Source organism: Piliocolobus tephrosceles, chromosome 4 (assembly GCF_002776525.5).
Source record: "Piliocolobus tephrosceles isolate RC106 chromosome 4, ASM277652v3, whole genome shotgun sequence".
In the NCBI taxonomy this organism is placed as follows: Eukaryota; Metazoa; Chordata; class Mammalia; order Primates; family Cercopithecidae; genus Piliocolobus; species Piliocolobus tephrosceles.
In genome coordinates this window covers 111173890-111199759 of record NC_045437.1, presented here as the reverse complement: position 1 = coordinate 111199759, position 25870 = coordinate 111173890, and the positions used below count along the sequence as shown (strand labels likewise).

At 49.1% G+C, this 25870-nt stretch overlaps 2 protein-coding genes and 1 pseudogene across 3 annotated transcripts in view; 1 reads left to right on the top strand and 2 right to left on the bottom strand.

The window, feature by feature from the left end:
- The window catches only part of C4H5orf60 (chromosome 4 C5orf60 homolog), an 11451-nt gene extending 5045 nt beyond the window's left edge, over positions 1 to 6406 (bottom strand). The window contains exon 1 of one of the 2 annotated variants that reach the window (XM_023193648.3): positions 5929 to 6406. In XM_023193648.3, coding sequence (XP_023049416.2) covers positions 5929 to 6042 — 114 coding nt within the window. In that variant the 5' untranslated portion in view covers positions 6043 to 6406. The remainder of the gene's footprint in view (positions 1 to 5928) is intronic. The other variant, XM_023193649.3, reaches the window with a different exon arrangement.
- CBY3 (chibby family member 3) lies at positions 6292 to 8722 on the bottom strand. Its single transcript, XM_031935506.1, is given in 4 exon segments — positions 6292 to 6495; positions 6498 to 7087; positions 7255 to 7349; positions 8673 to 8722. Coding segments are annotated over 4 exon segments (939 nt in total).
- Positions 8723 to 21531: 12809 nt separating this feature from the next.
- On the top strand, positions 21532 to 22662 carry LOC111527459 (annotated as a pseudogene).
- Positions 22663 to 25870: the final 3208 nt, after the last annotated feature.

Below are 25870 nucleotides of genomic sequence, written 5' to 3'. Positions count from 1 at the left end.
TTTTTTTTTTTGAGACAGTCTTGCTCCGTCGCCCAGGCTGGAGTGCAGTGGTGCAATCTTGGCTTACTGCAAGCTCCACCTCCCAGGTTCAAGTGATTCTCCTACCGCAGCCTCCTGAGCAGCTGGGACTACAGGCGTGTGCCACCATGCTCACTTTTGTATTTTTTTGTATTTTTAATTTTCGTATCTTTAGTAGAGATGGGGTTTCACCATATTGGTCAGGCTGGTCTTGAACTCCTGACCTCGTGATCTGTCTGCCTTGGTCTCCCAAAGTGCTGGGATTACAGGCCTGAGTCACCATGCCCGGCAACGCCGGGCTAATTTTTGTATTTTCAGTAGAGACGGAGTTTCACCATATTGGCCAGGCTGCTCTGAAACTCCTGACCCCAAGTGATCTCCCACCTTGGCCTCCCAAAGTGTTGGGATTACAGGCATGAGCCTCCATGCCTGGCCTTTTTTTTTTTTTTGAGATGGAGTCTCGCTCCGTCACCCAGGCTGGAGTGCAGTGGTGCAGTCTCGGCTCACTGCAACCTCCGCCTCCAGGGTTCAAGCAGTTCTGCTTCAGCCTCCTGGGTAGCTGGGATTACAGGTGTGTGCCACCACGCCTGGCTAGTTTTTGTATTTTTAGTGAAGATGGGGTTTCACCATGTTGGTCAGGTTGGTCTTGAACTCCTGACCTCAGGTGATCCTCCCACCTCGGCCTCCCAAAGTGCTGGGATTACAGGTGTGAGCCACTGTGCCTGGCCTTTTTTTCTTTTTGTAGAGACAAGATTTCAGTTTGTTGCCCAGGCTGTTCTCAAATTCCTGGCATTAAGCAGTCTTCCTGCCTTGGCCTCCCAAAGTGCTAGGATTATAGGTGTGAGCCACCACGCTCAGCCCAAGACCCCTAGGTCTACAAAAACAACAAAAAATTAAGCCGGGCACGCTGATTCACACCTGTAATCCCAGCACTTTGGGAGGCCAAAAGGCAGCAGATCACCTGAGGTCAGGAGTTCAAGATCAGCCTGGGCAATATGGTGACACCCCATCTCTACTAAAAATACAAAATATTAGGCAGGCGTGGTGGTACATGCCTGTAGTCCCAGTTACTTGGGAGGCTGAGGTGGGAGAATCACTTGAGTCCAGGAGTTTGAGACTCAAGTGAGCCATGATCACACCACTGCACTCCAGCCTGGGGGACACAGCCAGACCCTATCTCTAAAAAAGAAAAAGAAGTTGAAGGGGGTTAAGAGCAAACAGGGAAGGGAGGAATTGGGGATGTGAATATAAGCAACTTTTTGGAATTTAGTTATAAAGGAAAGCAAAGAAATGACACAGTAGTTAGAAGGGGAATGTGGGACCAAGACTATTTTGTCTCACTCTGTTGCCCAGGCTGGAGTACAATGGCATGATCACGGCTCACTGCAACCTCCACCTCCAGGGTTGAAGCAATTCTCCTGCCTCAGCCTCCTGAGTCGCTGGAACTACAGGTGCACGCCACAATGCCTGGCTAATTTTTGTATTTCTAGTAGAGATGAGGTTTCACCCTGTTGGTCAGGCTGGTCTTTTACTTTTTTTTTTTTTTTTTTTTGAGACGGAGTCTTGCTCTGTCGCCTGGGCTGGAGTGCGGTGGCCGGATCTCAGCTCACTGCAAGCTCCGCCTCCCGGGTTTATGCCATTCTCCTGCCTCAGCCTCCGGAGTAGCTGGGACTACAGGCGCCCGCCACCTCGCCCGGCTAGTTTTTTGTATTTTTAGTAGAGACGGGGTTTCACCGTGTTAGCCAGGATGGTCTCGATCTCCTGACCTCGTGATCCACCCGTCTCGGCCTCCCAAAGTACTGGGATTACAGGCTTGAGCCACCACGCCTGGCTGGCTGGTCTTAAACTCCTGGCCTCAGATGATCTGCCCTCCTTGGCTTCCCAAAGTGTTGGGATTACAAGCATGAGCCACTGTGCCCCGCCTTTTTTATTTTTATTTTTTTGAGATGGAGTTTCGCTGTTGTTGCCCAGGCTGGAGTGCAATGGCACCATCTTGGCTCACTGCAACCTCTGCCTCCCAGGTTCAAGTGATTCTCCTGCCTCAGCATCCTGAGTAGCTGGGATTACAGGCGCCTGCCCTCACACCTAGCTAACTTTTGTATTTTTTATTTTTTTTTTGAGACGGAGTCTTGCTCTGTCGCCCAGGCTGGAGTGCAGTGGCTGGATCTCAGGTCACTGCAAGCTCCGCCTCCCGGGTTTACGCCATTCTCCTGCCTCAGCCTCCGGAGTAGCTGGGACTACAGGCGCCCACCACCTCGCCCGGCTAGTTTTTTGTATTTTTAGTAGAGACGGGGTTTCACCATGTTAGCCAGGATGGAACTTTTGTATTTTTAGTAGAGATGGGGTTTCACCACATTGGCCAGGCTGGTCTCAAACTCCTGACCTCAAGTGATCCTCCTGCCTCGGCCTCCCAAAGTGTTAGGATTAGAGGCGTGAGCCACCGCGCCTGGCTTTTTTCTTTCTTTTTGAGACAGGATATTATGATGTCACCAAGGCTGGAGTGCAGTGGCACTATCACGGCTCACTGAAGCCTTGACCTCCCCAGGCTTGTGACCCTTCCACCTCAGCCTCCAGAGTAGCTGGAAATCCAGGCGTGTGCCACCACACCCAGCTAATTTTTTACTTTTTGGAAAGAAGGGGTTTCCCCATGTTGCTCAGGCTGGTCTCACACTCCTGGGCTCAAGCGAGTCTCTCACCTTAGCCTCCCAAAGTGCTGGGATTACAGGCATGAACCACCATGCCCAGCAAGAAAAGATTTTTTTCCAAGATAGAAGACCCAGTGAGATTCTCACTTATGCTTCTCTTCATCTCTCCTCTTTTTTTTTTTTTTTTTACTTTTGAGATGAGTCTCGCTCTGTTGCCTAATCTGCAATGCAGTGGCGTGATCTCGGCTCACTGCAACCTCTGCCTCCCCAGGTTCAAGAAATTCTCCCACCTCAGCCTCCTGAGTAACTGGGATTACAGGCTCGTGCCACCACGCCTGGCTAATTTTTGTATTTTTAGTAGAGACAGGGTTTCACCATGTTGGCCAGGCTGGTCTTGAACTCCTGACCTCAGGTGATCCGCCCATCTCGACCTCCCAAAGTACTGGGATTACAGGCATGAGCCACCACACCCAGCCCTCATCTCTCCTCTTGCTTAACAAACCTACAGAGCCTTTTTGACCTGCCTCCTCAAACCCAAAAATATTTTGGCAAAGTTCTATTCCCCAGAGGGTTCTGAGCTGTAGGAGGTAAAAGCCAGGGTCCTTTGTTCCTACTTTCTGCTCTGTGGCTTTCATCTCCGGGGGCAAGGAGGTGGGCTGCCCCTGCCAGGGCTCAGGACCAGGCTGTGAAATTCTATAGCCGAAAGAACAAAGTTAGATATTTCAAAATATCATCCTGCCCCTTTTATTTCAGGCCCTTGATCCACTTGGATAACCCCCCCCCCCTTTTTTTTTTTGACAGAGTCTCGCTCTATCACCCAGGCTGGAGTGCAACGGTGCGATCGCTGCAACCTCCACCTCCCAGGTTCAAGCAATTCTTCTGCCTCAGCCTCCCAAGTAGCTGGGATTACAGGTGCCTGCTACCACGCCCAGCTAACTTTTTGTATTCTTTTTAGTAGAGACAGGGTTTCGCCATGTTGGCCTGGCTGGTCTCAAACTCCTGACCTCAGGTGGTCCACCCGCCTCGGCCTCCCAAAGTGCTGGGATTACAGGTATGAGCCACCGCACCTGACCTGTGGATGCCCCTTTCTAAACAGGGCCTGCACTGGGCTGTAAGGCTCCCTGCCTGCTGCAGGTTTGGTTGGGGCAGATACCCTTTTCCACCCTAGGACTGTATTTGTTTTCAAGTACTCTGGCCAAAGCAATATTCCCTAAACTTTAGGCATTCTTGGATCCCTTTATGAGTTTTGCTATTTTGGCGTGCTACATGTAAGTTTTGCTTAATGTTTTTATGTAAAGCATCTTCCTCCTTTTACTTCTTTTATTGTGATAAAATTCACTGTTTTGAAGTGTACCATTCAGTGACTTTTATTACAATGTTGCAAAATTATCACCACTATAGTGCCAATTTCTCGCCACCCCAAAAGGCAGCCCCCTTGTGTTCACACACACACACACACACACTCTGTCCTCCCATCCCTTGGTAACCTAATCTGCCTGGTTTTTTTTTTTTTTTTTTTTTTTTTTTTTGAGACAGAGTCTCACTTTGTCATCCAGGCTGCACTGCAACCTCCACCTCTCCGGTTCAAGTGATTTTCCTGCTTCAGCCTCCCAAGTAGTTGGGATTACAGATGTCTGCCATCATGCCTGGCTAATTTTTGTATTTTTAGTAGAAATAGGGTTTCACCATGTTGGCCAGGTTGGTGTCGAACTCCTGACCTCAGGTGACCCACCCTCCTTGGCCTCCCAAAGTGCTGGGATTACAGGTGTGAGCCACCGTGCCTGGCTGGATTTTTAAATTTTGTTTTATTTTTTTGAGACAGAGTCTGGCTCTCAAGTGCAGTGGCGTGATGCTGGCTCACTGCATCCTCTGCCTCCCAGGTTCATGCGATTCTCCTGTCTCAGCCTCGGGAGTAACTGGGACTGTAGGCCCATGCCACCAAGCCCAGCTAATTTTTGTTTTGTTTTGAGACAAGTCTCACTCTGTCTCCCGGACTGGAGTGCAGTGGTGTGATCTTGGCTCACTGCAACCTCCACCTCCCAGGTTCAAGTGATTCTCCCGCCTTAGCCTCCAGGGTAGCTGAAACTACAGGCATGCGCCACCACACCCGGCTAATTTTTTTGTATTTTGGTAGAGATGGGGTTTCACCATGTTGTCCAGGTTGGTCTCCAACTCCTGAGCTCAGGCAATCCGCCCACTTCAGCCTCCCAAAGTGCTAGGCTTACAGGCACCCGACACCCCGCCTGGCCGATTTTTGATATTTTTAGTACAGACGTGGTTTCACCTTGTTGGTCAGGCTGGCCTTGAACTCCTGACCTCAAGTGATCGGCCCGCCTCAACCTCTCAAAGTGCTGGGATTACAAGCGTGAGCCACCACGCCTGGCCCCAGGAAATCTTGATTTTTAGTGTGGTATCTCCAAATTCTGAAACTTTGGCAACTAATGCAATTTTTAAAAGATTGTGGGCCAGGCAGACTGCATTCTATGGAGGTAGAAAAGGAGGCCTGAGGACGGGCGCGGTGGCTCACGCCTGTAATCCCAGCACTTTGGGAGGCAGAGGCGGGCAGATCACGAGATTAGGAGTTCGAGACCAGCCTGGCCAATATGGTGAAACCCCCTCTCTACTAAAAATATAAAAATTAGCCAGGCGTGGTGGCACGCACTTGTAGTCCCAGCTACTCAGGAGGCTGAGGCAGAAGAATCGTTTGTACCCGAGAGGCGAGCTTGCAGTGAGCCGAGATCGCAGCACTGCACTCCAGCCTGGGTGGCAGAGCGAGACTCTCTCAAAAACAAACAAAAAATTAGCCGGGCGTGGTGGCGCATGCCTGTAATCCAGCTACTCGGGAGGCTGAGGTAGGAGAATCGCTTGAACTCAGGAGGCGGAGGTTAAGGTGAACCGAGATCGCGCCATTGCACTCCAGCCTAGGCAACAAGAGCCAAAGTCCGTCTCAAAGAAAAGGCAAAAGAAAGAAAAGAAAAAGAAAAAGGAGGCTTGAGCCCGGCGCAGTGGCTCACGCCTGTAATCCCACGTTTAGGAGGCTAAGCTGGGAGGATTGCTTGAGTCCGGAAGCTCGAGGTTGCAGTGAGCCATGATCGTGCCACTGCGCTCCAGCCTGGGTGATAGAGCGAGACCCCGTGTTTTAAAAAAAAAGGGGGGGGGGGCTGTAACAGAGACGCGACTCCCCAAAATGCCGCACAGGCAAGTGGGGGCCGCACAGCCCATGGTTTCCAGAAAGCTTATCTTGGGAATGTAAAGTAACACTTACCCTGGGTCTCCTAGTTCCTAGACCTCCTGAGCCTAGAGGCCCTGAGGACGGAATAAGTGCAAAGTCCCCGACCCCGCACACCGTCCTCGGCTCGCCCCGCACCGCAGCCTTCATTCCCCGAGCACCGCGGTTCCTCCGTCTCCGGGACTTCGCCCTCCATTACCTGGATGGCCTGCAAGGCCATTACTCGCCACTCCGCCCTAGCTGGGGTTATGTCGGCGGCAAGACTTGCTTCCACTCCGCACTCCCGGAGAGCCACGCGCAGACCCTCCTCCACAGCCCCATCGCACCCTCCCAAAATAGGCAGCTTAGGCTTGCGTCACCCGCCGACACCCAGCACCGAGGGGCAGTCCCCGAGGCCACTCAGACCTCCCCCACCCACGCGCAGAGAACGGCCCAGGGAACCGCGGGAGCCAGTCCAGCGCGGGGAGAGTGGCCGGCGAGAGGGGCGCGCATGCGTAGCGCGGCCTTTATTTCGTCACTGCGAGTCCAGACGCACGACGGGATCATGAGCACGTCCCCGCTGGCGCCTGCGCGCTTGCGCATCTTCCTCTGCCAGGCGCGCGCGCCGCAGCCGTCGGGGTCACCTCGGCTTTGAGCTTTTCCTCCAGCAAGTGCATGCGCGCCATGGTGTCAGCCATCATGTCCATGAGCAGTTCCTGCTGCAGCTTCAGGTAGTTGTACTCCTCCAGCAACACCTGGCTCTTGGTCTGCTGCTCCTGCGCCTTCCAGCTCGAGGCGGTCGGCGAGAGCGGCGGCGACCGCGTCCGCGCCAGCGGGCTCTCAGTGGTCCACCGGCCGCCGCGGAACACGAAGGCCTGGTTGCTTAGGCGCATGCGCGGCGCGCAGTAGGCTAGGCCCAGGTCTGCCTGGCGCGTGTTGTGGTCCAGCAGGTAGGTGGACAGGGAACACTTGCGGCGCAGCGGCGGCCGCCGTGGCGAGAAGGGCCGCGAGATGTGATTGGCCCAGAACTGCTGCAGCTGCTCCCACAGGCGGCTGGCATGGCTTGTAGCCATGCACCCGAAGGTTGCCAGGGCGTGGACTTTGTAGGGCACGCAGGAGCTCGGAGGGGAGCCTCGGGAGCACTGGCGACTCGTGCTGCGCGCTTGTTGCGGGACCCCGGATGTCCAGAATGATGAAGGCGAGCCAGGGGGCGCTGCTAGGAGACAAGAGTCCGGGTGAGCAGCGTGCTTGGTACAGGCCGCCTCTCAAACCGCGAGGCCGGTGGACATGTCTTAGCCCTGCACCTAGTGCTGCGGCTGTGGCTAACCGGCTGCTGGCCACCGAGGAGCCCCTCCCTCCACGCTGCACAGGCAGCAGTCTCACCTAAACCACCTTCCCCAAAGACCACTGAGGGTTCGAGCCCTGGGATAGATATGCAGATGAAGGACGGGAGGAGGGCCCTGTTCTCTGAGTTGCAGCTGGAAGGGTGAGGGGTAGGGAATGATAGCAAGACAAGTAGGTAGGTATTTAAAGGAAGAGTAGGACTGTGCCAGGTGGGTTGAGGATGGAAAATGGAGAGCTTCTAGGCAGAGGGAAGAGCGGAGCACGGCTTTTTCTTTTTTTCTTTGTTTTGAGACAGAGTCTCGCTGTTGTTGCCTGAGCTGGAGTGCAATGGCACAATCTTGGCTCGCTGCAACCTCCGCCTCCCGGATTTCAGCAATTCTCCTGTCTCAGCCTCTTGAGTAGCTGAGATTACAGGCGCCTGCCATCACCCCCAGCTAATTTTTGTATTTTTAGTGAAGACAGGGTTTCACCATGTTGGCCAGGCTGGTCTCGAACTCCTGACCTCAGGTGATCTGCCTGCCTCGGTCTCCCAAAGTGCTGAGATTACAGGCATGAGCCACTGTATCCGGCAGGGCAGGACTTTCATATTTCAGATGTAAACACGAGCTTGGATAGGATTGGTGCTGGGAAGAGCAGGAGAGGAACCTGGGAAGGTGGACCAGTGCACTACGTGAAGGTGCTGTACAGGCAGGCTCAGAAGCTTAGACTTCCTTTTGTGGGTAAGAGGGAACTGTGGAAGGATTACAAAGCCAGGGTTAGATCTGGATTCTGAAAACAATCTGGGAGGATGTCTAGCATAGCCAACAGCGTTATTGCCCTCATCATTCAGTCATTTGATGGACTTGAACTGGCATCCGCTCTGTGCCAGGCTCTGGTCTTGGGAAGGGGACCCGGAACAGCCTCTACCTGCCCTCAAGATGCTCCTAATCCAGCTTGGCAGACAGATGTGTATACAGACCACAGTCTAGTGTGTTCAGTGACATCCTGGGGTATGTGCCATAGGCTAGACCTATGCATAGGGCTCAAAGTAACAGGGATTGTGCACACTAAACATGACATTTGTTCCAAATAAACTATGCCCTCAGGAGTCCAAAGTCCAGATAACAGACAAGTCCCATTTTGCTCACTTCTCCCTGCACCCACCCACCCCCTGGCCCAGTAAGTACTGATTCTGTTACGTGAAAAAGGGAGTTATGTGTTGTTTCTAATTCCTCTTCTGCCCATGGACAATGAGAAGAGAAAGAACTGGAGCAGGGGTCCCCCTCTGTTATGCCTTCGTTAATTCATAAGACACTTATCCCTCACATATAGGTGGACAGAGGCTGGATGGTACATACCATCCCCAAGATCTGGTTCAGGGAGATGGTCTCTGGAAGCCCACATCCAGGCCCACTCTTGAGATTGTATCTTCTCAGAGGATCCTTCCCCGTTAATCCTCACTGTATGTTGTGCCTCACCTGGAAGATGTGGTGGAGTTGCGGAGCTGCTGTCCCAGGGCTAGTCCCATCTCTGACCCACTCAGCTCCTGTCCACCTGCTGTGACTCACAATGCCTCCAGGCCAGGCCACCCCTGGACAAGAAGGGGTGCTGACCACTGAGCTGTCAAATAGACTCTGGGCTCTCCCTTGCATGCATTCAGTGCATCATTGAGCACCTACTGTGTTCTAGGAACAGTTCTAGGGAAGTGAAGAAGATATTCCCTCATTAAGCTGTCATTCTTGGCAGGGGAATGAGGGGAGTGGTCATAAGCAGAGTCTAAGACAGGAGTTTGTTCTAGGGGAACTAACAAGATAGTCTCTCAGGAAGCTAACAGAGAGTGTCATGAGTCAGGTTCCCTAGAAGCAGAGCCTAAGATGAGCATTCTTGTTCAAGTGAATTATTGGGGAAGTGCTCTCAGGAGAAGGGGGTGAGGGAAGCAAGACAGGGCAGAGAAAACAGGCTAAGGCTGAGCCAGAGTGTGGTCTCACATGGAGCCTAGCTTCTGCTTGCTGTCATGGGGAACTCGGAGCACAAATAGCACCACAGTTAGGCCTCCTTAAGACAAGGGAGCCAGCCTTTTGTACCCTCCTTTTACACGTCAGTTAGTTATTGGCCGGGGCAGCTGGGAGTTATCAACCAGCACCTACAGCACTTTTGGGTGCAACCAGGGATCTGGGTTCTCAGTGGGGTGCAAACTGAGGAGGGAGGAAGATAACAGAATAGATGATAAAAATGAAAGGGTAGACTAGCCAACATGGCAAGACCCCATCTCTACAAAAACAAAGTAGCTGGGTGTGGTGGCATGTGACTGTAGTCCCAGCTGCTCAAGAGGCTGAGGTGGGAGGATCACCTGAGCCCAGGAAGTGAAAGCTGCAGTGAACAGTGATTGTGCCACTGCACTCCAGCATGGGCAATAGAGACCTTGTGTTAAAAAAAAAAAAAGAGGGCCAGGCATGGTGTTTCATGCCTGTAAATCCCAGCACTTTGGGAGGGGAAGGTGGGTGGATCACCTGAAGTCAGAAGCTCAAGAACAGCCTGATCAACATGGTGAAACTCCATGTCTACTAAAAATAGAAAAAAATTAGCCGGGCGTGGTGGCGGGTGCCTGTAGTCCCAGCTACTCAGGACGCTGAGGCAGGATAATTGCTTGAACCCAGGAGGCAGAGGTTGCAGTGAGCGAAGATTGTGCCACTGCACTCCAACCTGGGCAACAAGAGCGAAACTCCATCTCCAAAAAAAAAAAAAAAAAAGGAATGACTAAATGAATAAGAATATTCAGGCCAGGTGTGGTGGCTCACACCTGTAATCCCGCACTTTGGGAGGCTGAGGTGGGTGGATCATGAAGTCAGGTGATCGAGATCATCCTGGCTAACTTGGTGAAACCCCATCTCTAATAAAAATACAAAAAATTGGCCAGGTACAGTGGCTCATGCCTGTAATCCCAGCATCTTGGGAGGCCAAGGCAGGTGGATCACCTGAGGTTAGGAGTTCGAGACTAGCCTGACCAACATGGAGAAACCCCATCTCTTCTCAAAATACAAAATTAGCCGGGCATGGTGGTGCATGCCTATAACCCCTGCTGCTTGGGAGGCTGAGGCAGGAGAATCGCTTGAACCCAGGAGGCAGTGGTTGCAGTTGGCCGAGATCACACCACTGCACTCCAGCCTGGGCGACAGAGCGAGACTCCGTCTCAAAAAAAATAAAAGAATAAATAAAAAGAATGTCTAATTCTGATATGTACAGTGAAGAAAACAAACCAGGGAAATACAGAAAGTGATTTTGGGACAGGGTGAGGAGTAGGAACTAATTTAGATGTGGTGCTCAGTGAAGGCCCTTGACATTCATGCTAAAACCTGAACAATAAGGAGACTCCAGTCCCTTGAAGACCTGGGGGTAAAGGAAGGAAGTGGCTGGGCATGTTTGAAGGACAAGTGCCATGTGTGCGGACAGTGGAAGGAAATCAAGTCAGTCCTAACTGCTAAGCCCACCCACCTGACTACAAGGGACAGACCCAGAATCACAGGAGCTCACAAGCTGGGGCAGAGCCCGCTGGTAGTGCCACCTCCTAGGAAACTTCTGTAATCGTTTTATTGAGGTATAACTGACATAATCAACTACATTTTTTTTTTATTTTTATTTTTTGAGATGGAGTCTCGCTCTGTCGCCCAGGCTAGAGTGCAGTGGCCGGATCTCAGCTCACTGCAAGCTCCGCCTCCCACGTTCACGCCATTCTCCTGCCCCAGCCTCCCAAGTAGCTGGGACTACAGGCACCCGCCACTACGCTGGGCTAATTTTTTGTATTTTTTTTTTAGTACAGACGTGGTTTCACGGTGTTAGCCAGGATGGTCTCGATCTCCTGACCTCATGATCCACCCGCCTCAGCCTCCCAAAGGGCCGGGATTATAGGCGAGATCCACGCCCGGCCAACTACATATATTTATAACGTATAATGTGAAGTATTTCGATAATTTGTTATGTGAAATCATTCTCGAAATCAAGATAATGAATGTATCCATCTGGTGGTATCCATTACCTTTTTTTCTTTTTTTTTGAGAGGAGTCTCTCACTTTGTCGCCCAGGCTGGAATGCAGTGGTGCGATCTCAGCTCACTGCAACCTCTGCCTCCCGGGTTCAAGTGATTCTCCTGTCTCAGCCTCCCAAGTAGCTGGGATTACAGGTGCACACCACCACACCCAGCTAATTTTTGTATTTTTAGTAGAGATGGGGTTTCACCATGTTCACCAGGCTGGTCTCAAACTCCTGGCCTTAAGTGATCCACCCGCCTTGGCTGCCCAAACTGCTGGAATTACAGGCATGAGTCACCGTGCCTGGCCTCAGTATAGATTTTTTTTGGCATTGGCTTCTCATCACATAATTATTTTAAGATTTATCCATGTTGTTGCATTTATTAACAATGCATTACTTTGAGTAGTATTTCATTGTATGGAAACACCACACAATTTGTTTTTCCATTCAGCTGTTGATGCACATTTGGGTTGTTTCCAGTTTGGGGGCTACTGCAAATAAAACAGCTCTGAACATTTTTGTTCATCTTTATGTGGACATATGCTTTCATTTCTCTTAAGTAAATCCCCAGGCTGGGTCATATGGCAGGTGCATGTTTACCTTTTTATTAAGCCACTAACAGTGAGTGAAAGTTTGTTTCTGTGTATCCTGGCCGACACTTAGTTTGGTAAACCTTCATTTTTAAAAAATTTGCTTAATTAAAGGTGGTGATGGTGTTTTGTGAGACAGGGTCTCACCGTGGTGCCTAGGCTGGTCTCAAACTCCTGGGCTCAAGGGATCCTTCCACCTGGGCCTCTGGGCCTCCCAAAGTGCTAGGATTACAGGCAGGAGCCATGGGACCCAGCTAGTAAGCCCTTTTTTTTGAGACGGAGTCTTGCTCTGTCGCCCAGGCTGCAGTGCAGTGGCGCGATCTCTGCTTACTGCAAGCTCCACCTCCTGGGTTCACACCATTCTCCTGCCTCAGCCTCCTAAGTAGGTGGGACTACAGGCGCCCGCCACCACACCGGCTAATTTTTTTTGTATTTTTAGTAGAGACGGGGTTTCACCGTGTTAGCCAGGTTGGTCTCAATCTCCTGACCTCGTGATCCACCTGCCTAGGCCTCCCAAAGTGCTGGGATTACAGGCTTGAGCCACCCTGCCCAGCTAAGCCTTTTTAATTTTAGCCATAGTGGTAGTGTGTCTAAATTGTGGGATTTTTGCTGTTTTGTTGTTGTTTTAAATTTTTAACAAGCTCATCCTTAATTTATTTTATTTATTTGTCTGTCTATTTATTTTTTGAGATGGAGTTTCGCTTTTGTTGCCGAGGCTGGAGTGCAGTGGTGTGATCTCGACTCACTGCAACCTGTGCCTCCTGGGTTCAAGCGATTCTCCTGCCTCAGCCTCCCAAGTAAGTGGGATTACAGGCGTGTGCCACCACACCTGGCTAATTTTGTTTTTGTTTTTTTTTTTTAACTAGAGATGGGGTTTCACCATGTTGGTCAGGCCGGTCTTGAACTCCTGACCTCAAGTGATCCATCCACCTCTGCCTCAAGTGCTGGGATTATAGTCTTGAACCACTGCGCCCAGCCTTAATAAATCTGTTTATTTACTTATTTAATTTTTGGAGGCAGAGTCTCGTCCTGTCACTCAGGCTGGAGTGCAGTGGCGCAGCCTTCGGTCACCACAACCTCTGCTTCCCGGGTTCAAGCGATTCTTCTGCCTCAGCCTCCTGAGTATGTGGGATTACAGGCACATGCCACCATGCCTGGCTAATTTTTGGGTTTTTTTTTTTTTTTTTGAGATGGAGTTTCACTCTTGTTGCCCAGGCTGAAGTGCAATGGCGCAATCTTGGCTCACCACAACCTCCACCTCAGCCTCCCGTGTAGGTGGGATTAGAGGCATGTGCCACCACGCCTGGCTAATTTTGTATTTTTAGTAGAGACGGGGTTTCTCCATGTTGGTCAGGCTGGTCTTGAACTGCCGACCTCAGGTGATCGCCCACCTTGTGCTGGGATTACAGGCGTGAGCCACCGCGCCCAGCTTTTTTTTTTTTTTTTTTTTTTTTTGAAATGGAGTTTCGCTCTTGTTGCCTAGGCTGGAATGCAATGCAATGGCATGATCTCAGCTCACTGAAACCTCTGCCTGCTGGGTTCAAGAGATTCTCCTGCCTCAGCCTCCCAGGTAGCTGGGATTACAGGCACCTGCCACCACGCCTGGCTAATTTTTGTACTATTAGTAGAGATGGGGTTTCACCATGTTGGCAAGGCTGGTCTCAAACTCCAGATCTCAGGTGATCCACCTGCCCTGGCCTCTCAAAGTGTTGGGATTATAGGCGTGAGCCACCGTGCCCGGCCCAATTTTTGTATTTTTAGTAGAGATGGGTTTTCACCATCTTTGCCAGGCTGGTCTCAAACTCCTGACCTCAGGTGATCTGTCTGCCTTGGCCTCCCAAAATGCTGGGATTACAGATGTGAGTCATTGCGCCTGGCCTCATCCTTAATAAATTGAGGTTTTAATTTGCATTTCTCTAACAGCTAATGCTATTAAGCATCTTTCCATGTGGGTATTTGTTATCTATTTTATTTATTTATTTATTTATTTTTTATTTTTTTGAGACGGAGTCTCGCTGTCTCTCCCAGGCTGGAGTGCAGTGGCGCCATCTCGGCTCACTGCAAGCTCCGCCTCCCGGGTTCATGCCATTCTCCCGCCTCAGCCTCCGAGTAGCTGGGACTACAGGCGCCCACCACCACGCCTGGCTAATTTTTTTTTGTATTTTTAGTAGAGACGGGGTTTCACCGTGTTAGCCAGGATGGTCTCGATCTCCTGACCTCGTGATCCGCCCGCCTCGGCCTCCCAAAGTGCTGGGATTACAGGCTTGAGCCACCGCGCCCGGCCTTTTGTTATCTATTTTAATGAAGTGGTTGTTCAAGTCTTTTTTTTTTTTTTTTGAGACAGAGTCTCGCTCTGTCACCAGGCTGGAGTACAGTGGCACAATCTTGGCTCACTGCAACCTCCGCCTCCCGGGTTCAAGTGATTCTCCTGCCTCAGCCTCCCAAGTAGCTGGGATTACAGGCACGTGCCACCACACCCAGCTAATTTCTGTATTTTTAGTAGAGATGAGGTTTCACCATGTTGGCCAGGCTGGTCTTGAACTCCTGACCTCATGTGATCTGCCTGCCACGGCCTCCCAATGTGCTGGGATTACAGGTGTAAACCACCAAGCCCGGCCATCTTTTTTTTTTTTTTTTTTTTTCAGTGGTTCAAGTCTTTTTGCCTGTTTTAAAATTGGATTGTTTGTCTTAACACTCTTTAGCTCTTGTTGCCCAGGTTGGAGTGCAATACGCGGCTCACTGCAACTTCCGGCTCCAGGATTCAAGCAATTCTCTTGCCTCAGCTTCCTGAGTAGCTGGGACTACAGGCGCCTGCCACCATGCCCAGCTAATTTTGTATCTTTAGTAGAGATAGGGTTTTGCCATATTGGTCAGGCTGGTCTTGAACTCCTGACCTCAGGTAATCCGTCTGCCTTGGCCTTCCAAAGGTCTGGCTATACAGGCATGAGCCACCGCACCCAGCCTGCAGTTTCTGTTTTTGTTTTTGAGATGGAGTCTCCCTCTGTCGCCCAGGCTGGAGTGCAGTGGAGTGGTGCTATCTCGGCTCACTGTAAGCCCCGCCTCCCAGGTTCACGCCATTCTCCTGCCTCAGCCTCCCGAGTAGCTGGGGCTACAGTCGCCCACCACCATGCCTAGCTAATTTTTTGTATTTTTAGTAGAGACGGGGTTTCACCATGTTAGCCAGGATGGTCTCCATCTCCTGACCTTGTGATCTGCTCGCCTTGGCCTCCCAAAGTGCTGGGATTACAGGCGTGAGCCACCATACCCGGCCTTTTTTTTGAGACGGAATTTTGCTCTTGTTGCCCAGGCTGGAGTGCAATGTACAATCTCGGCTCACCACAACCTCTGCCCCCTGGGTTTGAGGGATTCTCCTGCCTTAGCCTCCTGAGTTGCTGGGATTACAGGCCGGCTAATTTTTTGTATTTTTAGTAGAGACAGCATTTCTCCATGTCGGTCAGGCTGGTCTCGAACTCCCAACCTTAGGTGATCCACCCGTCTCGGCCTCCCAAATTGCTGGGATTACAGGCATGAGCCAACACGCCCAACCCCAGCTTGCAATTTTTACATTCTAGATAAAATCCTTTGTTTGATATGTTTTGCAAATATTTCTTCCCAGTCTGTGGCTTGCCTTTTAGGGCAAAAGTTTTTAGTTTTGACGATGTCCAATTTATCAAGTTTTTCTTTTTCACGTTTTTTTGTGTCATATTTGTGAACTGTTTGCCAAGTATAAAGTTACTAAGATTTTCTCCTTTTTATTCTAGAAGTTTCATAGTTTTAGCTTTACATTTAGGTCTGTGCTCCATTTTAAGTTAATTTTTGTTTATGATGTTTTGTGTTTTTTTTTTTTTTGACAGAAATGCCAAATTGACTCAGCACCATTCACAGAGAAGACTGGCCTTTCCCACAGTAACTGCAGTGACGTCTGTGTTGTTCGTCACATGACTGAGGACATGGCTCTGGTTCTGTGCTCTGTGTTCTTTTCCTTGGTTTGTTTCTCGTGGCACCAATACTGTTGATACCTGGTAGTGTAAACCTTCCAATACTATTCTTTAAGATTGCTTTGGCTTTCTAGATCCTTTGTATTTCCATATAAATTTTAGAATTTGATTGTCAGTGTTCACAAATAAACCCTCATGCTCACTGTTTAAAGCTTTCTCTTCTTGTCATGAGGACACTCGAGCTCAAATCAACCCCCCGAAGGTGTCCGATAAGACACGGAATCAGCCCAGGAATATTTTAACCAAGCCAGTGATTCATATTCTTTATCTCTCCACATCGTATCTATGTTATTAAAGTCAATTTTCGGCCATGCGCAGTGGCTCATGCCTGTAATCCCAGCAATTCGGGAGGCTGAGGCAGGCAGATCACTTGAGGCCAGGAGTTCGAGATGAGCCTGGCCAACATGGTGAAACCCTGTCTCTACTAAAAATACAAAAAATTAGCTGGGTGTGGTGGCGCACACCTGTGGTCCCAGCTACTTGGGAGGCTGAGGGAGAACTGCTTGAACCCAGGACGTGGAGGTTGCAGTGAGTTGAGATCGTGCTACTGTACTCCAGCCTGGTAACAGAGCAAGACTCCATCCTGGAAAAAAAAAAAAAGCTGACTTTATCTATTATCTATTAGGCGGCACCCGGCCGCCTAAGGTCACTTTTCATTAGCAATCATGATATTTGGCCAGGCATGGTGGCTCACGCCTGTAATCTCGGCACTTTGGGAGGCCGAGGAGTTTGAGACCAGCCCAGCCAACATGGTGAAACCCCATCCCTACTAAAACTAAAAATAAAATATTAGCTGGGCATGGTGGCGTGTGCCTGTAATCCCAGCTAATTGGGAAGGTGAGGCAGGAGAATCATTTATACCCAGGAGGTGGAGGTTGCAGTGAGCAGAGATCATGCCACAGCACTCCAATGTGGGCGACAGAGCGAGACTGTCTCAAAAACAACAAGAACAACAACAACAAACAACAAAAACATACTTCAGACAGATCATAGGTGGCCACCAGGAATGGCATACAGCTTCCCTTATTTCATGGCCTACCAAAAAGAATACTACAAAACCCAAGGAAGTCTTCCCCCCTTTTTTTTTTTGAGACAGAGTTTTGCTCTTGTTGCCTAGGTGGGAGTGCAATGGTGCGATCTCGACTCACTGCAACCTCTGCCTTCCAGGTTCAAGCAATTCCCCTGCCTCAGCCGCCTGAGTAGCTGGGATTACAGGTGCCCACCACTATGCTTGTCTAAATTTTTGGTATTTTTAGTAGACATGGGGTTTCACCATGTTGGCCAGGCTGGTCTCGGACTCCTGACTTCAGCTGATCCACCTGCCTCAGCCTCCCAAAGTGTTGGGATTACAGGTGTGAGCCACCCCACCCGGCCTCTTTTTTTCTTCTTTTTTTTAAAGTTCTTGCCTACTCCTGGAAGTCCTTATTTGATTATTTGAACAGGAAAAGTTAGGAGAGATGATGGATAATTCCCAGTTAACATGGATGTTAACTCCTTTCACAAGAAGACCTTGATTTTGAGGACATTTAATGAGGCCTTCAGAATTTAAAGATTCACAATTTTAAAAATGGCTCCTGGTTCCTTTGAGGATCCTCATCTCAGTGTCACTGAAAAGACAAGGTTTGAAGCCTGTGAGGAAGGGAAGGGTGTGCTACCGGGTCCCAACAGGTCTGAATTGAAGAACATAAGGTTTGTTCTGATGGCAGAAAGGAAAGGAGAAGAGCATCTGAAAATTTTTCAGATTTTTCCACATCAGAAGCATTTGTACCACACTGGCTGTGAATCACAGTGGGTGTGAATGTCAGTGGGTCCCTTCTGGCAACCAAGAGGAATATTAATATTCCCCAAACCAAGGAAGCTAAATTTTGTTTTTCCCCATGGAAATTTCAGTCTGGCTTCTGAGATATTCTGTTAGTGACATTTGCCCTTCCCTGAAACAACATGGCGTTCTCTGTGCTAATATAGTTTTAAAAAAGAAGTTGAGGCCGGGCGCGGTGGCTCAAGCCTGTAATCCCAGCACTTTGGGAGGCCGAGACGGGTGGATCACGAGGTCAGGAGATCGAGACCATCCTGGCTAACACAGTGAAACCCCGTCTCTACTAAAAATACAAAAAAAACTAGCCGGGCGAGGTGGCGGGTGCCTGTAGTCCCAGCTACTCGGGAGGCTGAGGCAGGAGAATGGTGCAAACCTGGGAGGCAGAGCTTGCAGTGAGCTGAGATCCGGCCACTGCACTCCAGTCCAGGCGACAGAGCGAGACTCCGCCTCAAAAAAAAAAAAAAAAAAAAAAGAAGTTGGCCAGGCATGGTGGCTCACACCTGTAATCCCAGCACTTTGGGAGGCTGAGGCGGGCAGATCACCTGAGGTCAGGAGTTCGAGACCAGCCTGGCCAACATGGTGAAACCCCGTCTGTACTTAAAATACAAAAATTAGCTAGGCATGGTGGTACACTCCTGTAATTCCAGCTACTCGGGAGGCTGAGGCAGGAGTATCACTTGGACCTGGGAGGCGGAGGTTGCATTGAGCCGAGATCGCACCATGGCACTCCAGCCTGGGGGACAAGAGTGAGACTTCATCTCAAAAAAAAAAAAAAAATCTGAAAAAAGGCTGGGTGTGGTGGTTCATGCCTGTAACCCCAAAACTTTGGGAGGCTGAGGCAGGTGGATCACAAGGTCAGGAGTTCGAGACTAGCCTCACCAACATGGTGGAAGCTGTATCTACTAAAAATACAAAAATTAGCCAAGTGTGGTGGCACGGGCCTGTAATCCCACATACTCAGGAGGCTGAAGCAGGAGAATCGCTTGAACCTGGGAGGCGGAGGTTGCAGCAAACTGAGATCATACCACTGCACTCCAGCCTGGGTGACAAAGACTCCATCTCAAAAAAAAAAAAAACACTTAAGAAAGTCACTTTGAGAGGTTGTGGCAGGCAGATCACTTGAGGCCAGGAGTTTGAGACCTTCCAGGACAACATGGCGAAACCCTGTCTCTACAAATAATACAAAAATTAGCTGGGTGTGGTGGCACAAGCCTGTAATCCCAGCTACATGGGAGGCTGAGACATGATAGTCACTTGAACCCAGGAGGCAGAGGTTGCAGTGAGCCGTGATCATGCCACTGCACTCCAGCCCGGACGACAGAGTGAGACTCTCTCAAAAAAAAAAAAATAGTGACATAAATGTTAATTTGACTTTTTGGTTTGTATTATAGGTAAAATTATAAACTTATGGTTTTATATTGACATAGAGCTGTAAATTAATTTATAGTGGGTTTATGTTTATAGACATTGATTTATTATTTTTTTACTTTAGTTTTTTGAGACCATGTCTCACTCTGTTGCCCAGGCTGGAGTGTGATCCAGCAGCACGACTTTGGCTCATGGCAACTTCTGCCTCCCAGGTTCAAGCGATTCTCTTGCCTCAGCCTCCTGAGTAGCTGGGATTACAGGACCCACCACCATGCCTGGCTAATTTTTGTACTTTTAGTAGAGATGGGGTTTCGCCTTGTTGGCCAGGCTGGTCTCGAACTCCTGGTCTCAAGTTATCCACCCGCCTCAGCCTCCCAAAGTGCTGGGATTACAGGCGTGAGCCATCACGCCTGGCCTATATACATTTAAACAAGACTGTGTGGTGGGTTAATATTTTGAAATGTTAGCCAGTGTATGGTTGTTTTTTCAGGCCGACTAAGCTGTGTAAAAAGGTGAGTGGGCTGGGCACACTGGCTCATGCCTATAATCCCAGCATTTTGTGAGGTCAGGGCGGGAGGATCCCTTTAAGCCCAGGAGTTTGAGACCAGCTTAGGCAACACAGGGAGATCCCATCTCTGCAAAGAAAACAAAGAAAAAAAAAATGAGTGAAAGTGCCTGATCAAGAAAGCTAGGTTGAAGCAGATGTCATTTGGCTCTGGAAGACAGCAAGAGCCGCTACACTGCAATCCCAGCTCGGGATAGCATGAGGCAAGGCAGTACTCTCTTCCTTTCCTTGGGTTCTTTGACATCCCTATATGCTTTCCTTGAGGTAGTTTCAGTATATCTCTCTTCTTTATTATTATTTATTATTTATTTATGTTATTTATTTTTTCGAGACGGAGTCTTGCTCTGTCGCCCAGGCTGGAGTGCAGTGGCATGAACTCGGCTCACTGTAAGCTCTGCCTCCCGGGTTCATGCCATTCTCCTGCCTTAGCCTCCCAAGTAGCTGGGACTAAAGGTACGCACCACCATGCCTGGCTAATTTTTGTATTTTTAGTAGAGACAGGGTTTCACCATGTTGGCCAGGCTGGTCTAGAACTCCTGACCTAAAGTGATCTGCCCGTCTTGGTCTCCCAAAGTGCTGGGATTACAGGCATGAGCCACTCTGTCCGGCCATCTCTGTTCCTTATAACCAAAAAGAGCCCCCAGTTTTTAAAAGCTCTTAAAGGTCTGGGCGCAGTGGCTTACATCTGTAATCCCAGCACTTTAAGAGGCCAATATAGGAGGATCACTTGAAGCAGCCCCTGGGCAACAAAGAGCCCTTATCTCTACTTATTTTATTTTTTAGAGACAGGGTCTTGCTCTGTTGCCCAGGCTAGTGGAGTGCAGTGGCATGATCACGGCTCACTGCAGCCTCAATCTCCTGGGCTGAATCTGTCTACCTACCTGGTAGCTGGCACTCAGGCACATGCCACTGATTTTTTATTTTCTGTACAGATAGGGTTTTGCCATGTTGCCCAGGCTAGTCTCAAACTCCTGGGCTCAAGTGATCTGTCTGCCTCGGCCTCCCAAATTGCTGACATTACAGGCAAGAGCCACCGCACGTGCACATAGTACCTAATGATTCCTTATAAACCAGTATGAAAAAGACAAACCCTATAGTGGAAAAATGGACAAACGACATGAATAGAGAATTCACAAAGGAAGAAATATACATATGGTTAATGAACATGAAAAATGTTGGCCAGGTGCTGTGGTTCGCGCCTGTAATCCCAGCACTTTGGGAGGCTGAGGCAGGTGGATCACCTGAGGTCAGAAGTTTGAGACCAGCCTGGCCAACATGGCGAAACCCCATCTCTACTAAAAATACAGAAGTTAGCCAGGTGAAATGGCACAAGCCTGTAGTCCCAGCTACTCTGGAGGCTGAGGCATGGGAATCGCTTAAACTCAGGAGATAGAGGTTGCAGTGAGCCAAGATTGTGCACTGTACTCTAGCCTTGGCGACAGAGTGAGAATCTGTCTCAAAAAAATAAAATAAAAATAAAAATTAGCCACACATGGTGGTGCATGCCTGCAGTCCTAGCGACTTGGGAGGCTGAGGCAAGAAGATTCCTTGAGCCCAGAAGTTTGAGGCTGCAGTGAGCCATGATTGTGCCACTGTACTCTAGCCTGGCCGGGAACTTGTCTTAAAAAAAAAAAAAAAAAGTTTAATTTCACTGTAATAAAATAAACTTCAATTAACATAGTTACATATCTTTTTCTTTGTCCATCATTCTGACAATGCCAGATGAGCATGAGTATAGAGAAACTATAGAGAAATGACCGTTACCAGCCTAACTATTAAGAAAGTAATGGACTGGGCGTGGTGGCTCACGCCTGTAATCCCAGCTACTCAGGAGGCTGAGGCAGGAGAATCGCTTGAACTCAGGAGGCCAAGGTTGCCGTGAGCCGAGCTCGCGCCATTGCACTCCAGCCTGGGCAACAAGAGAGAAACTCTGTCTCAAAAAAAAAAGTAATGAGAGTGAACAATATAGTCAGGATGGCTAAAGGTGACCCTGAGAAACCAAAGGGCAAGATGTCTGCTTATGTCTTCTTTGTGTAGACGTGCAGAGAAGAACGTAAAAAGAAACCGTCGGCTGGGCGCAGTGGCTCAAGCCTGTAATCCTAGCACTTTGGGAGGCCGAGACAGGCGGATCATGAGGTCAGGAGATTGAGACCATCCTGGCTAACACAGTGAAACCCCGTCTCAACTAAAAAAAATACAAAAAACTAGCCGGGCGAGGTGGCGGGCGCCTGTAGTCCCAGCTACTCGGGAGGTTGAGGCAGGAGAATGGCGTAAACCTGGGAGGCAGAGCTTGCAGTGAGCTGAGATCCGGCCACTGCACTCCAGCCTGGGTGACAGAGCGAGACTCCGTCTCAACAACAACAACAAAAAAAGAAACCGTCAATTTTGCAGAATTTTCCAAGAAGCGCTCTGAGAGGTAGAAAGACAGTGTCCAGGAGAGAGAAGTCGAAGTTTGATGAAATGGCAAAGGCGGATAAAGTGCGCTGTGATCAGGAAATGAAGGGTTATGGACCAGCTAAGGGAGGCAAGAAGAAGGATCCTAATGCCCCCAAAAGGCCACCGTCTGGATTCTTCCTGTTTTCTTCGGGATTCCGCCCCAAGATGAAATCCACAAACCCCGATATCTTTATTGGAGACGTGGTCAAAAAGCTGGGTGAGATGTGGAAGAACTTAAATGACAGTGAAAAGCAGCCTTACATCACTAAGGCGGCAAAGCTGAAGGAGAAGTATGAGAAGGATGTTGCTGACTATAAGTCGAAAGGAAAGTTTGATGGCGCAACGGGTCCTGCTACAGTTGCCTGGAAGAAGGTGGAAGAGGAAGAGGAACGGGGAGATAAGGAGGAGCAGAGGAGGATGAATAAACAAACTGTTTATCTGTCAAAAAAAAAAAGAAAGAAAGTAATGGATAAAAATGTGAGTGCGCCCTCTCTCTGTGTGCCTACTTTTTCCTTCAAGCAAGAGGTAGGCATGAGCAAGGATGAGGATGGCTTTGCGGGAAGGGTAGAGAGACAAGTTAAGCTATGAGAAGAAGCTGGATACAAAGGACAAATGGATCAACAATTTTGTTTACTGTTTTAAATATACTGCCTATTTTGAAAAAAGCACAGAAGCTAAAGGTAAAATTTTTTTCTTTTTTTTAAATTTTTATTTATTTAGTTTATTCATTTTTTTGAGACAGAATCTTGCTCTGTCTCCCAGGCTGGAGTGTGGTGGCACGATCTCAGCTCACTGCAAGCTCCGCCTCCCAGGTTCACACCATTCTCCTGCCTTATCCTTCCCAGCAGCTAGGACTCCAGGTGCCCACCACCATGCCTGGCTAATTTTTTTTTTCTTGTATTTTTTTTTTTTTTTTTAGTAGAGATGGGGTTTCACTGTGTTAGCCAGGATGGTCTCGATCTCTTGACCTCATGATCCACCCACCTTGGCCTCCCAAAGTGCTGGGATTACAGGCAGGAGCCACTGCGCCCGTCCTAATTTTTATTTATTTATTTATTTATTTATTTATTTATTTATTTATTTATTTTATTTATTTTTTGAGACGGAGTTTCACTCTTGTTGCCCATGCTGGAGTGCAATGGCGCGATCTCGGCTCACTGCAACCTCTGCTTCCCAGGTTCAAGCGATTTTCCTGCCTCAGCCTCCCAAGTAGCTGTGATTACAGGCATGCACCAGCATGCCTGGCTAATTTTGTATTTTTAGTAGAGATGGGGCTTCTCCATGTTGGTCAGGCTGGTCTCCAACTCCCGACCTCAGGTGATCTACCCGCCTTGGCCTCCCAAAGTGCTGGGACTACAAGCGTGAGCCACCACACCTGACCTATTTTTATTTTTTTAGACAAGGTGTCACTCTGGTACAGTGGTCTGATCTTGGCTCACTGCAGCCTCGACCTCTTGGCCTTAGACAATCACCATCAGCCTCCCGAGTAGCTGGGACTACAGGCTGAAGCCACTATGCCCAGCTAATTTTTGTATATTTTGTAGAGATGGGGTCTCGTCATGTTGCCCAGGCTGGTCTTGAATCCTGGGTTCAAGTGACCCACCCACCTTGGCCTCCCAAAGTGCTGGATTACAGGCATGACCTACCTCACCTGGCCTGATTCTTTGTTGAAAAAATCATATGCATGTTTAAAGAAAGTATCATTTTTTTTTTTTTTTTTTTTTTGAGACAGTCTGGCTCTGTCACCCAAACTGGAGTGCAGTGGCAAAATCTTGGCTCACTGCAACCTCCGCCTCCCAGGTTCAAGCGATTCTCCTGCCTCAGCCTCCCAAGTAGCTGGGACTATAGGTGTGCATCAGTATGCCCAGCTAATTTGTGTATTAGAGACAGGGTTTCACCATGTTGGCCATACTGGTCTTGAGCTCCTGACCTCAGGTGATCTGCCCGCCTCCCAAAGTGCTGGCATTACAGGCGTAAGCCACTGTGCCTGGCCAAGAAAGTATTTCTGCTTCTAGAGTTTCAGGTCCCCTCTCCAGCATTAACCTCTCCTAGCAGTTTCTTGTGTATACTTCTAGTAAGCTTGTTTGGCCAAGCTTACATGTATGAGAACACATCTCCCTTTTCAGTGTGAAAGGAAACACACCTTTCTCTGTGCTTTTTCACATAACACTAAATCTTGACTGTTGCTCCATGTCAGAATGTAAACAGGCTGTAAACCTCTTGTTACTGCACTTCCCTTTATTGCTTTTCACAGACACTGTGTTTTTTTACAAATCGAATGTGGCAACCCTGCATCAAGCAAGTCTATAAGCACCATTTTTCTAACAGCACGTGCTCACCTCTGGTCTCTGTGTCACATTTTGGGAATTCGTATAATATGTTTTCATTATTATTATATCTGTTATGGTAATCCAGGTTGATGTTACTATTGTAATTGCTTTGGACCACACAAATGGTGCCCATGTAAAACATCTATTTGTTTTTATTATTTATTTATTTAGAGACAGGTTCTCACTCTGTTGCTCAGGCTGGATGGAGTGCAGTGGTCCGATCCTGGCTCACTGCAGCCTCCTCAACCAGGAAGGAGTCAAGGATATTCCTGCCTCAGTCTTCCTAGTATCTGGGGCTACAGGTGTGCACCATGCCAGGCTAATTTTTTTTTTTTTTTAGATGGAGTCTTGCTCTGTCACCCAGGCTGGAGTGCAGTGGCGCGATCTCGGCTCACTGCAAGCTCTGCCTCCCGGGTTCACGCCATTCTCCTGCCTCAGCCTCCTGAATAGCTGGGACTACAGGCGCCTGCCACCTCGCCCGGCTAGTTTTTTGTATTTTTGTTTAGTAGAGACGGGGTTTCACCGGGTGAGCCAGGATGGTCTCGATCTCCTGACCTCGTGATCTGCCCCCGCCTCGGCCTCCCAAAGTGCTGGGATTACAGGCGTGAGCCATGGTGCCCGGCCATGCCAAGCTAATTTTTTTATTTTTATTTTTGTAGAGACAGGGGTCTCACTGTGTTGCCCAGGCTAGTCTTGAACTCCTGGGCTCAAATGATCCTCCTGCATCAGCTTCCCAAAGTGCTCAGATTACCGGGAGAGTAATCTGCACCGCACCCAGCCAATTCTAATCTCTTTGCTGGTCCATTCTGGATGGAAGCAGTTCCTCCTCCTCAGAATCCCATTGAATTCTCCATAGTACCACAGTCTTTTGGCACTTACCTTTGCAGGAGTAGCTCTTTTGCTCACAAATGTGGTTCCTGTAACTATATTTTAAGCTCATTTGGATCATGTACCATCCAGAATTTTATTCTGCTTTGAATAGCTGCTTCCCCAGGTAGACAGGAAACCAAAATTCTACACAAATTTTGGGGCTGACGGCAGGGCGCCGTGGCTCATGCCTGTAATCCCAGCACTTTGGGAGGCCGAAACAGGTTAATCACCTGAGGTCATCCTGGCCAACATGGTGAAACCTGTCTCTACTAAAAATACAAAAATTAGCCGGGCGTGGTGGCGGACGCCTGTAATCCCAGCGACTCCGGAGGCTGAGGGAGAATCGCTTGAACCCGGGAGGTGGAGGTTGCAGTGAGCTAAGATCATACCACTGACTTCAGCCTGAGCGACAGAGCAAGACTTCGTCTCAAAAAAATAAAAATAACAATAAAAAGGGGAGCTGAGGGTTGGATGATACTAACTCATGCAAACACCAAACCCTGCCTTTCTTCCCCTTCCAGGTGGCAAGAGGGCTTTGAGATCAGTGATACATCCGCTGATTCTAGTGTTTTCCACCCAAGTTTTCAAGTCTTTGGGTGTCCAAACAAACAGAGGACAAGAGATCAAGATCTCTAAAGGTCTAGAAAAACCCGGGGCCACTTCCATTTTGTGAGGTT